The sequence below is a fragment of the Orbicella franksi genome, chromosome 4, assembly GCF_964199315.1.
Source record: "Orbicella franksi chromosome 4, jaOrbFran1.1, whole genome shotgun sequence".
NCBI classification, from domain to species: domain Eukaryota; kingdom Metazoa; phylum Cnidaria; class Anthozoa; order Scleractinia; family Merulinidae; genus Orbicella; species Orbicella franksi.
The window spans coordinates 22,789,083-22,801,498 of NC_138148.1; the positions used below are offsets into that span (position 1 = coordinate 22,789,083).

Below are 12,416 nucleotides of genomic sequence, written 5' to 3' on the forward strand. Positions count from 1 at the left end.
ATTAATAATTGGAAAACCCAAACAATGAATATTTAAAAGTCCTGTAAACCTAAAGCCACTTTATTCAGCCTGCTTAGCAGTCGTTCGCGTTAAAGAGGGTTTTTTTTGTTTGCACGAGAGGTCCTGCATACGGATGTATAGTAATTTATACTGCTATATAGGGTTGTATAGAGCTGTTTGGGAATGCATAGGCCTGTATACGTGTTTTAGAGATGCATAGTGTTGTACAGTGTCTGTATCAGGTTGTATAGGGGTGTTTTAAGCTGTATAGGAATGTTAAGTGCTGTATAGGGATGTATAGTGCTGTATAGGGATGTATAGTACAGTACAGGGGTGTATAAGGCTGTTTAGGGGTGTACAGTGCTGTATAGGGGTGTATAGTGCTGTTTAGGGCTGTAGAGTGTTGTAAAGGGGTGTATAGTGCTGTATAGGGATGTATAGTGCTGTAGAAGGGTGTATAGTGCTGGATGTGTAGTGCTATATGGGGGTGTATAGAGGTGTATAGTGCTGTATAGGGATGTATAGTACTGTATAGGGGTGTATAGTACTGTAAAGGAATGTAGAGTGCTATGTAGGGGTGTATAATGTCGTTTAGGGATGTATAATGCTGTATAGGGGTGTATACTGCTGTTTAGGGGTGTATAGTGCTGTATAGGGATGTATACTGCTGTATAGGGATGTATAGTACTGTATAGGGGTGTATAGTACTGTAAAGGAATGTATAGTGCTTTATAGTGGTGTATAGTGCCGTATAGGGATGTATAGCGCTGTACAGGGTGTATAGTGCTGTATAGGGATGTATAGTGCTGTATTTGGATGTATAGTGCTGTATAGTGCTGTATACGGTTTTATAGCGCTTTATAGGGGTGTATAGTGCTGTATAGGGGTGTATAGTGTTGTATAACGGTGTTTAGTGCTGTATAGGGATATATAGTGCTGTATGGGGGTGTATAGTGCTGTATAGGGGTGTATAGTGTTGTATAGCGATGTATAGTGCTGTATAGGGCTGTATAGTGCCGTATGGGGATGTATAGGGCTGTAGAGGGTGTATAGTGCTGTATTTGGGTGCATAGTGGTGTATAGTACTGTATAGGGTTTTATAGCGCTGTATAGGGGTGTATAGTGTTGTATAGCGGTGTATGGTGCTGTATAGGGGTGTATAGTGCTGTATGGGGGGTGTATAGTGCTGTATGGGGGTGTATAGTGCTGTATGGGGTTGTATAGTGCTGTATAGGGGTGTATAGTGATGTATAGGGGTGTATAGCGCTGTATAGGGGTGTGTAGTGCTGTATAGGGGTGTATAGTGTCGTATAGGAGTGTATAGCGATGTATAACGATGTATAGTGCTCTATAGTGTTGTTTAGTGCTGTATAGTAGTGTATAATGTTGTATAGCTTTTATAGTGCGGTATAATGCTGTCTATAGTGGTGTATAGCGGTGTATAGTGGTGTATAGCGCTGTATAGTGCTATATGGGGGTGTGTAGTGCTTTATAGGGTTGTCTAGTGCTGTATAGGGGTGTATAGTGTTGTATAGCGGTGTATAGTGCTGTATAGGAGTGTATAGTGCCGTATGGGGGTGTATAGGGCTGTCTAGGGGTGTTTAGTGCTGTATTTGGGTGTATAGTGATGTATAGTGCTATACAGGATTTTATAGCGCTGTATAGGAGTGTATAGTGATGTATAGGGGTGTATAGTGTTGTATAGCGGTGTATAGTGCTGTATAGGGGTGTATAGTGCTGTATGGGAGTGTATAGTGCTGTATAGGGGTGTATAGTGTTGTATAGCGGTGTATAGTGCTGTATAGGGGTGTATAGTGCTGTATGGGGGTGTATAGTGCTGTATAGGGGTGTATAGTGATGTATGGGGGTGTGTAGTGCTTTATAGGGTTGTCTAGTGCTGCATAGGGGTGTATAGTGTTGTATAGCGGTGTATAGTGCTGTACAGGAGTGTATAGCGCTGTATGGGGGTGTATAGTGCTGTATAGGGGTGTATAGTGATGTATGGGGGTGTGTAGTGCTTTATAGGGTTGTCTAGTGCTGCATAGGGGTGTATAGTGTTGTATAGCGGTGTATAGTGCTGTACAGGAGTGTATAGTGCTGTATGGGGGTGTATAGTGCTGTATAGGGGTGTATAGTGATGTATGGGGGTGTGTAGTGCTTTATAGGGTTGTCTAGTGCTGTATAGGGGTGTATAGTGTTGTATAGCGGTGTATAGTGCTGTACAGGAGTGTATAGTGCCGCATGGGGGTGTATAGGGCTGTATAGGTGTGTCTAGTGCTTTCTAGGAGTGTATGGGGGTGTATAGTGCTCTATAGGGGTGTGTATTGCTGTATAGGGGTGTATAGTGCTGTACGGGGGTGTATAGTGCTGTGTCGGGGTGTATAGTGTTGTATAGCGGTGTATAGTCCTGTGTAGTGGTGTATAGTGTTGTATAGTGTTGTATAGCGGTGTATAGTGCTGTATGGGGGTGTATAGTGCTGTGTCGGGGTGTATAGTGTTGTATAGCGGTTTATAGTCCTGTGTAGTGGTGTATAGTGTTGTATAGCGGTGTATAGTCCTGTGTAGTGGTGTATAGTGTTGTATAGCGGTGTATAGTGCTGTATGGGGGTGTATAGTGCTGTATAGGGGTGTATAGTGCTTGATAGGGGTGTATGGTGTTGTATAGCGGTGTATAGTGCTGTATAGAGGTTTATAGTGCTGTATGGGGGTGTATAGTAGTTGTATAGCGGTGGATAGTGCTGTATAGGGGTTTATAGTGCTGTATGGGGGTGTAGTGCTGTATAGGGGTGTATAGTGTTGTATTTAGGTGTATACCTGTGTATAGTGCTGTATAGGGTTCTATAGCGCTGTATAGGGGTGTATAGTGCTGTATAGGGGTGTATAGTGTTGTATAGCGGTGTATAGTGCTGTGTGGGGGTGTATAGTGTTGTATAGCGGTGTATAGTCCTGTGTAGTGGTGTATAGTGTTGTATAGCGGTGTATAGTGCTGTATAGGGGTTTATAGTGCTGTATGGGGTGTATAGTGCTGTATAGGGGTGTATAGTGCTGTATTTAGGTGTATACCTGTGTATAGTCCTGTATAGGGTTCTATGGCGCTGTATAGGGGTGTATAGTGCTGTATAGGGGTGTATAGTGTTGTATAGCGGTATATAGTGCTGTATAGGGGTTTATAGTGCTGTATGGGGCGTATAGTGCTGTATGGGGTGTATAGTGCTGTATAGGGGTGTATAGTGCTGTATAGGGGTGTATAGTGTTGCATAGCGGTGTTTAGTGCTGTATGGGGTGTATAGTGCTGTATAGCGGTGTATAGTGCTGTATAGGGGTTTATAGTGCTGTATAAGGGTGTATATTGCTGTATGGGGGTGTATAGTGCTGTTTAGGGGTGTATAGTGCTGTATAAGGGTGTATAGCGCTGTATAGGAGTGTATAGCGCTGTATAGTGCTTTTTAGGGGTGTATAGTGCTGTATAGTGGTGTGTAGTGCTGTAGAAGGATGTATAGTGCTGTATAAGCATGTATCGTACTGTATAATTCTCTACGATGCAGTATAGGAGTGTATAGGCGTGTACACTTTATGCTCTTACATTGAGATTCGCCTCGACCCTCACCAGATGTTTTTTAGTATTCTCCTCTCGTTCGGGCCGACTAATTACGAGCAGTGACTACACGTGAGTGAGTAGTGAGTGAGTGAGTAAGTGACACATTTGGATATCGGAGTCCCCGCAACAAACACGTTTCTACGCTTCGCGTATCCACGAGTTTAAAAATGGCGGGCGTCGCGTCGGGGCTCTGACCATCCAAACTAGACATCCCAGACAATACATGGGAAAGATCATATGCGAGAAAACGAGATAATCGAGTGACATAGACTGTCCCCCGAGAGAATGCGATGGTTGGTGGCGTTACTTGAGGACAAACTTGAGCTTGACACTGGCCTCAACTTTCCACTGAGCACAGATACAGTACGGTATCCGATCATTTCGCCCCATGGTCATTTCACCCCCAGTCACTTCGCCCCAACCAAAAGTCACTTCGCTCCATAATCGAAGTCACTTCGCCCCATACAAGAGTTATTTCGCTCCATAAAGAAGTTACTTCGCTCCATGATATAATTAAACTGTATATATGCTTACAAGATCGTCTCTATTTGCCTAGCTGTTACAATCGTCCCATTTATAAATACGATCTTGATGACATGTTTGTAATTGTCAGTTTCACTCTAATCTCTCTATGTCCCCCACGCTATACCGATGTTGTTGATACGCTCGTTGGTAATTCGCGCTCGTTAATCGATGGGCGATCGAATTTCAGAAACTGTAACCCTGTAGAGAACCTAAAATGCGACCAAGATCTTAGCGTAGTTTAAGGAGGGGGACATGGGGATTTGCGGTGTTGCGGTGTTGATGTTTTTTTAATGCGGTGATGCGGTGAATAAAATCTCAACTTGCGATGTTGCGGTGATCTCAATCCCTACGGTGTGCGATGTTTGTGTTTTTCACGCTGCGGTGTTCGGTGAAATGAAATTGTTTGCGGTGCTGGGGTTTTTTGATTTACCTTTCTCAAACCTTAAGTTGACCTAAATTTAGCATGTAAACTTCGTTAATCCATGCTAATTTATGACAAACACGTACCATTGAGGTTAATAATTTGTAACAAAATACAGACCATCACTTTCTAGTCAATCTTCAATATGATTCGGCTGCCAATCCGAAGCTGTTTTTATTTATACATAACTTGACAAGTAACTCGACCCCTACCACTCGGAGCTCAGTGTTCGGTAGACACGTGGAGGAGCGAGGGCAGAAACAATCCTGGAAATTCTGGAAACGCCAAGGCCGAATATAATGTATTATTGACTGCGCAGCTTTTTTTTTACGCAACAAAGGAAAAGGTGGCAAAAACTATCGGCAACAAAATATATTCAGATGTCGCGTCGGCAGGGAAGAAAGAAAGGAAGGGAAGAACGGAAACGCAGCTAGCTCCGGAAAGCAATACTTCCAGTCAAGATAGGGATTCAGTCTGTGGGTTTATACACCAAGAAAAGTGAGCGAAGTACATGTAAAAGAAGAGAGGGATCTGGGGTAAAGGCCATCTCTCGAGGCTCCTGTCTTTTTTCTTCGTCCGCTTCCTAGCTTCCGCGAGGTTTCTTCACAAGAGCAAATAAACTGATGTACATGCATCAGCAGTATCGACACATGCGTAGTGAAAAGCGTTGTGATGTGTTTATTTTGTAGAAAAGTATTGAGGTATAAAGGTATTGTTTTAAGTGTAGATGAATGAATCATGGCGCTAAAATACGAGTTGTGGTGACGGTGTTTCGTTGACTTTTCTTGCGGTGATGCGGTGTTCGTTATTTTTTTTGGCGGTGTTCAGAACCCCCCCATGTCCCCCTCTTTAAGTGCGATTGAGTCTAAATATCGCGCGTTGTTTAGCATTCACTTGTAGCACTTACATAGCAACAAGGTCAAATAAAGTCCGTTGATCGATCGATGGCCGATCGTATTTGAAGAACTTTGAAAACCATCCAACGACTTTTACCCTGCGGTGTTGCGGTGTTCAGAACCCCCCCATGTCCCCCTCTTTAAGTGCGATTGAGTCTAAATATCTTTGTTTGATTACGCGCGTAATTTAGCATTCACTTGTAGCACTTACATAGCAACAAACTCAAACAAAGTCCGTTGATCGATCGATGGCCGATCGTATTTGAAAAACTTCGAAAACCATCCATGGCTTAACGCGCGTTGTTTAACAAACTGCCCTCAAAACCTTTTTTTCATTGAGGCAAAATGTATTTGATTTATTGCGCGTATAGTTGCACAGAACTTCTGATAATGAAGACTGTATTGTTGTTTTCTTGCCACACGTACCCACGCACAATGTGTGAACTTGTGTTAATTCAAGGTGAGACTTTTTTTTTGGCACCACGCCCTGAGAGCAGTGTGGGCAGCCCTGAGAAAAGTGATGCCGCAGGTCAAACTGCAGGGATGCGTGTTCCATTGGACGCAGGCTGAGTACGTGACCGGCAACTGGATCAGTGGCACCACCTGGAGCCCGGTAGACTGGACGGTGTTTAAGAAAGCCGTGAGGACCAACAATGACATTGAGGGGTGGCACCATGGCCTCAACCGCCGAGCCTCCGGACGTGGACAGCTGCCCTTGTACCTCCTACTTCAACTCCTGTACAAAGAGGCCAAACTTACTGCCCTGCAGATCCGCCTTGTGTCGGACAGGAAACTCAAAAGGATCCAACGACGTAAATACCGCGACCTCCAGACCAAACTGTTCGACTTGTGGGACCAATACGAGGCCAACGAACGGTCAGCCAAGCGGTTGCTGAAAGCCTGCACCGAGGGACTAGGCGGATAAACCAAACAAACAAAAAAACAAACGGCTCCTTTAGGAGCCACCAAATAAAATAAAAGCAATGATCAACAATGCAATACATAGAATCCAGAAAAAAAAAATAAAAACGTGACAATTCTTTTGATAAAAATATAAAATCATAGAGAGAGCCGAATAACTTATGCAAACTTATCTTTATTCAAACTTATAATCTTTTCCAAAAGCTCCCTTCTCTAAAATTATTGTTCAAAGTAAAAGAACAAGAAGAAAGCAGACGATTAGCAGTGCTTCATCGCCGTAAAGTCCTGAAATGTGAAGCGTACGTACGTCATTGCTGCGTTGTCATGGCAAGTTTTCAACCTATTACGCGCGGTAAAAGTGAGACGACATTTACCGAATGTCGTTTTTCTCGAGTAAGCAAAACTATGAGGCCGACAACTATAAGAATTAACAAGAACAGTTCAAGTTCCCGTGCATTAACGGAGTTTTGAGGGATTACAACGGATGAGAATTCGTGTTGAGGAAAATAATCGAACGAAGTGATATTTAGTGTATTTTGAGGGATTACAACGTATAAGAATTCGTATAAGATATTTTGTATAAGATATTTTGGGGCGAAATGACTTTTGGTTGGGGCGAAGTGACTGGGGGCGAAATGACCGTTACAGTACGCAAGTGAGCGTTGTTAGAAATAAATAATACTTTGTCACATCCGGAACGGAGAACTGACCTTTTCCCAATATGAAAACAAAAAAAATTCTTTGTATCCTCTATTAGGTCCTTACAGCATTACGATCTTATGCTACAACTTTCTGAAACTACTCGGCCCGGAGATACCATGGGAATTTCCAAGGCAAGCGCAAGTCGCTGTGTACACGATGTTGTCGAGTGTCTTTGTGAGTTGGCTCTAGCCTGGATAAAATTTTCTACAGTCTCAGGCGATATTAAGTTAAATGAATATAATGTGTAGTTACTTTTGTTCAGATTTCTAAAAACAAAGACAAAAAACGCGTTACAACCTCGATCGTGAACATGTACCGTAATCGTTTGTGAAAACACGGCCTCCTTTATACTTAGACAGTGTTTTGTAAACATAATTACAATTACAAACACCCAGCCATTGTTAAATTTGATCGAAGACGCCAGTTACAAGGGGAAACGTTTGACTCCTTTCTCACCGATCTTAAGCTCCTGGCCCATGGTCTAGACATGACAGAGTCGAATAAGAAAGTGAAGAATGATCCTCGCAGTTAATTTTCCAATTTAAGCAATTGGAAAGAAGAAGCCTGAAAAAATCAGGGCTTCAACGGGATTCGAACCCGTGACCTCCGCGATACCGGTGCGATGCTCTACCAACTGAGCTATGAAGCCACACATTGGGAGCGAGGTCAATTAATTGAGTTGATATCTTCCCGTGAGGAGTGAAATAATGTGAAGTTTATATGAAATAATTCATATATGAACTGCGGTTGTAGATGAAAGTGAAGAATGATCCTCGCAGTTAATTTTCCAATTTAAGCAATTGGAAAGAAGAAGCCTGAAAAAATCAGGGCTTCAACGGGATTCGAACCCGTGACCTCCGCGATACCGGTGCGATGCTCTACCAACTGAGCTATGAAGCCACACATTGGGAGCGAGTCGAATAAGTTGATCCGGAACGCCATCGCATGCAAATCTCTGGACGAACGAGGAAGGCAACGCTGCTTGGAGAAAAGTAAAAACCTTACCCTGGAAATGGCAATTGACATCGGTCGGATGTTCGAAGCGACCAAGGATGGAATGCAACTGATGTCTGGTGAAGACCCGAAAGTGGAGGTCAATAAACTTTCATGGAAGAATGGCTCGTCTAAGAAGAATGGCTCGTCCAAGAAGAAACATGACCAAGTTCAAACATGTGATGGGTGTGGATACAATGCCCACGAGCCACAGGAAAAATGCCCAGCCAGAAATGAATCATGCAACAAGTGCAAAAAAATTGGACATTTTGCCCAAGTTTGCAGAAGCAAGAAAAGCAATGTAAACTTACTGCATGAAATGGTCCATCCTGGAGAAGACTTTTCTAGTGATGAGGAAGGTCCTAACAGTGATGTACAACTACTACATGTAGCAAGCCTAAAAATGAATGGCATCAGTGACAAGCAGAAAACATGTGAAAATGAAGAATGGTGGGAGGTTGTAGAAGTGGGCAACAGTACCCTGCTTTGTCAACTTGACACTGGTGCCTATGCAAGTGTAATTAACACTACTCAGCTCAAGCAAGTAGCACCCAGTGCCCAGATCAAACAAACCAAGAAGAACCTGGTGTCATACAGCCAACACCGAATCACACCCAAAGGTTATGTCACTCTTCCCATAAGATTCAAGGACAGGGAGTTAAATGTGAACTTCTATGTCATAGATAGTAAGCAGAAGCCAATATTGTCAGGCAAAGTTTGTCAAGCACTCAACTTGGTTCAGTGGGTACATATGTTACAGGCACATGTAGATCCAAACCTAAAGGAGCTACTTGACTAGTACCCAGACCTGCAAAGTGCATCCGGAGCCATGCCTGGAACGTACTCTATCAAGATTGACCCCAAAGCAACACCAGTGGTGCATGGGCCTCGCAGACAACCTGCAGCACTCCTTCCCAAGATCATTGCCAAGCTTAAGGAAATGGAAAAGGAAGGACACCTAGCCAACGTTTCACAGCCCACTGACTGGGTTAACTCTATGATACTTTCAAGTCGAGGTGAGAAGATCAGGATCTGTCTTGACCCAGGTGATCTTAATAAAGCAGTGAAACGGGAGCATTACCTAATCCCCACTGTAGAAGAAATTGCAGCCAAGATACCTGAGGCAAAAGTGTTCACAGTCCTTGATGCTGAACGTGGGTATCTCCAGATAAAACTAGACTACGAGTCCAGTCTACTGACAACGATGAACACCTCAATTGGCAGATACAGATGGTTAAAGCTACCATTTGGAATCAAATCAGCTCCAGAGCTGTACCAAAGGGCCATGGATGAAATATTTGAGGATATTGATCACGCAAACGCCATTATGGATGACATACTCATCGCTGGACGTGACATCGCCCACAATGATTCAGTCCTTGAGGCAGTTCTCAACCGCGCCAGAACCTACAACCTTAAGCTGAACTTTGAGAAGGTCTGAGTACGAAAACAGCAAGTTCAATATGTGGGCCACATTATCTCAGCAGAAGGCCTCAAACCAGATCCAGAAAAAGTAAGAGCTATGAAGGATATGCCACCTCCTGAAACGAAAGATGTCCGTCGGTTTCTGGGATCTATTCAGTATCTGGCCAAATTCCTCCCAATGCTAGCAGCAGTCGAAACACCACTGCGGGAACTAACCAGAAAGGATGTACTTTTCCACTGGGACAAGCCACAAGCAGCTGCGTTTCAGAAGCTTAAGGATATGTGCTGTGAAGCTCCAGTGTTAGCCTACTATGATGTCAGAAAAGATGTGACCATACAATGTGATGCCAGCAAGAGCGCAGTGGGTGCTGTCCTACTGGAAGAGGGAAGGTCGATAGCCTATGCATCCCGTAAACTTCGAGCATCAGAGCTCAATTGGGCGCCAATAGAGAAGGAAATGCTGGCAATCGTGTTCAGTACTCAGAAATTCAGGGAGTACATTCTGGAAAAAACAACTTTGGTCCAGACTGACCACAAACCCCTAGAAATGATACTGCGCAAGTCCATGGCAACAGCACCATTAAGATTGCAGGCAATGATGCTGAAAGTGAGTGGCTATGATCTAAAAGTGGAATATCTTCCAGGCAAGAAGCAAGTCCTCGCAGACACCCTCAGCCGCGCAAGTCTAAATGAGGCACCACCGGAAGAAGAAGAGATACAAGTAAACATGTTGGAAAGAATCTCGATTTCCGAAACAAAATATGCAGAACTCCAACAAAACACAGCAAATGAGCTCCATGAGCTGTATGCTATGATTCAAGCCGGTTGGCCAGAAACAAAGCAACAAGTCCCACACAGCATCCGCCAATACTGGGACACACGTGATGAGCTTGCGGTACTAGATGGAGTAATCTACCGAGGAATGAGAATCGTAGTACCCCTGTCGATGAGGCCAGCCATGCTGGAGATAATACATGGAACACACCTGGGAATCGTAAAGTGTAAGCAAAGAGCCAGGGAAGCCCTTCACTGGCCCGGCATGAGTGCACAGATAGAACACAAAGTCAAGGACTGTACCACGTGCCATGACTATGCCCCTGCACAGCAGAAAGAGCCTTTGATACCAAGCCCTGTCCCAGACCTGCCTTGGGAAATGGCCGCTTCAGACATATTTGCCTTTGAAGGTGAACATTACCTGTTGCTAGTTGATTATTACTCTAAGTTTATTGAGGTGACCAAACTGAAGGATCTCACATCTCAGGAGACCATTGAAGTCCTAAAAGAACATTTCAGTCGACATGGCATCCCACCAAAACTAGTCACTGAGTGCAACAGCCAGTACACAAGCAAAGAATTTGAGACCTTTGCCAAAAGTTACAGCTTTGAACATGCTCTAGTAAGCCCAAAACACCCCAAGGCGAATGGAGAGGCGGAAGCCGCAGCTAAAACAGTGAAGTCTCTATGGAGAAAGAACAGAGACAAGAGAAAAGCACTCCTAGAGTACAAGGCGTCCCCACTTCCAGGAATTGACCTGTCCCCATCACAGCTCTCTATGGGACGCAGGCTACGAACAATACTACCAATGGCACGTGGTCTATTGGAGCCTGAAACACACAGCATCCAGAAGATAAAGGCAAGAATGAATCATGGCAAGGATAAGCAAAAGTACTACCATGACCGCCAGGGCACCAAAGAGCTACCACCACTCAGATCGGGTGATCACGTCAGAGTAAAACCGGAGCCAGAGTCGAAGGAATGGAGAGCGGCAACAGTAGTGGAGAAACATGTCTTGCCTAGATCATATGTAGTAGAGGTAGGCAGCCAAAGAATCAGACGTAATCGAGTGGCTCTAACGAACGACCCAACAAAGTCTCATATGGGATATCAGAAACGTCATGGAAACATCAATCAACAGACAGAACCTGAGCCAGACAAAACACATGCGGCACCCACATTTCCAGCAAGCCCACAAACGGAGTGCTCACCACAGGAATACCACTTAAATCCCTCAGCTGATGAGGAAATCCCAGCCGGTGATGTGCCACCTTCATCAGTGGAAGCTAAAGATCCGACCCAGTATACAACTCGAAGTGGAAGACTAGTCAAAACACCAATCAGACTAGACCTGTAACAACTTGTTCTGGAACAAAGGACAGTTCTTGGAACGTGAACAGTGACAGACACTGATTGATTAACGTTGAGTTGATTGTTCTTTTATTTTATTTTATTTTATTCTCCTCATTTGTTTCTTTGATTGTAATGTAAAGGAGGGGGATGTTATATATGAGAATACCGCTGACCATTATGCATAGTTGTGCATGTGTTGAGTTATTGTTTAAGCAATGGCATTAAACAACGTGGTTCGAATGTAGACCCAAAATGGCGTCTGTGTCATGAATATGTAACATTACCGTTGTCAAGGCAACATATTAAATGACGCAGCTGTTAATTTTCCAGCATCCACAAGAGAGCACATGCATTATGTTGGTTTGAGCCGTGTACAAAACAACTCTGCACTGCATATTCTGTGTTTGAATGAAAACAAAATAAAGGTTAGTGAGAAAGTTAAAAGTGAAATGAGCAGACTAAGAACACAAGTAAGCCTTGTACCTTAAGCAGTGTTACGACTGACAATTCACCCCAAACAAAAACAATCTTGTTTCAGAATGTTAGATCTCCACCTCCTCATAGATGATTTGTGAAGTGATGACAACATTCAAGAAGCTGATGTCAAAAGATATGTTGAATCAAAACTTTGCCTGTTAGATAGAGATCATGCATTCCAGCTTAGTGAATTAACTCTATGCAGGAATGACTGTAATCAGTCTAACATAAGATCTTGCTATGGAACTACCTTGTACATTAAGAATAAATTGAATTGTACTAAAATTCCATACAGATATAACTGTTATGGTGTTAAGCCAACCAATTCCAA

The 12,416-nt window shown here is 43.5% G+C and overlaps 1 protein-coding gene across 1 annotated transcript; it reads left to right on the forward strand.

Moving 5' to 3' along the window:
• Positions 1–5,722: 5,722 nt before the first annotated feature.
• LOC145483753 (uncharacterized) lies at positions 5,723–6,559 on the forward strand. The gene has a single exon (XM_081462297.1). It carries the CDS (start codon positions 5,961–5,963, stop codon positions 6,363–6,365), a length of 405 nt encoding a protein of 134 aa, XP_081318423.1. The 5' UTR covers positions 5,723–5,960; the 3' UTR covers positions 6,366–6,559.
• The last annotated feature ends 5,857 nt before the right edge of the window (positions 6,560–12,416 follow it).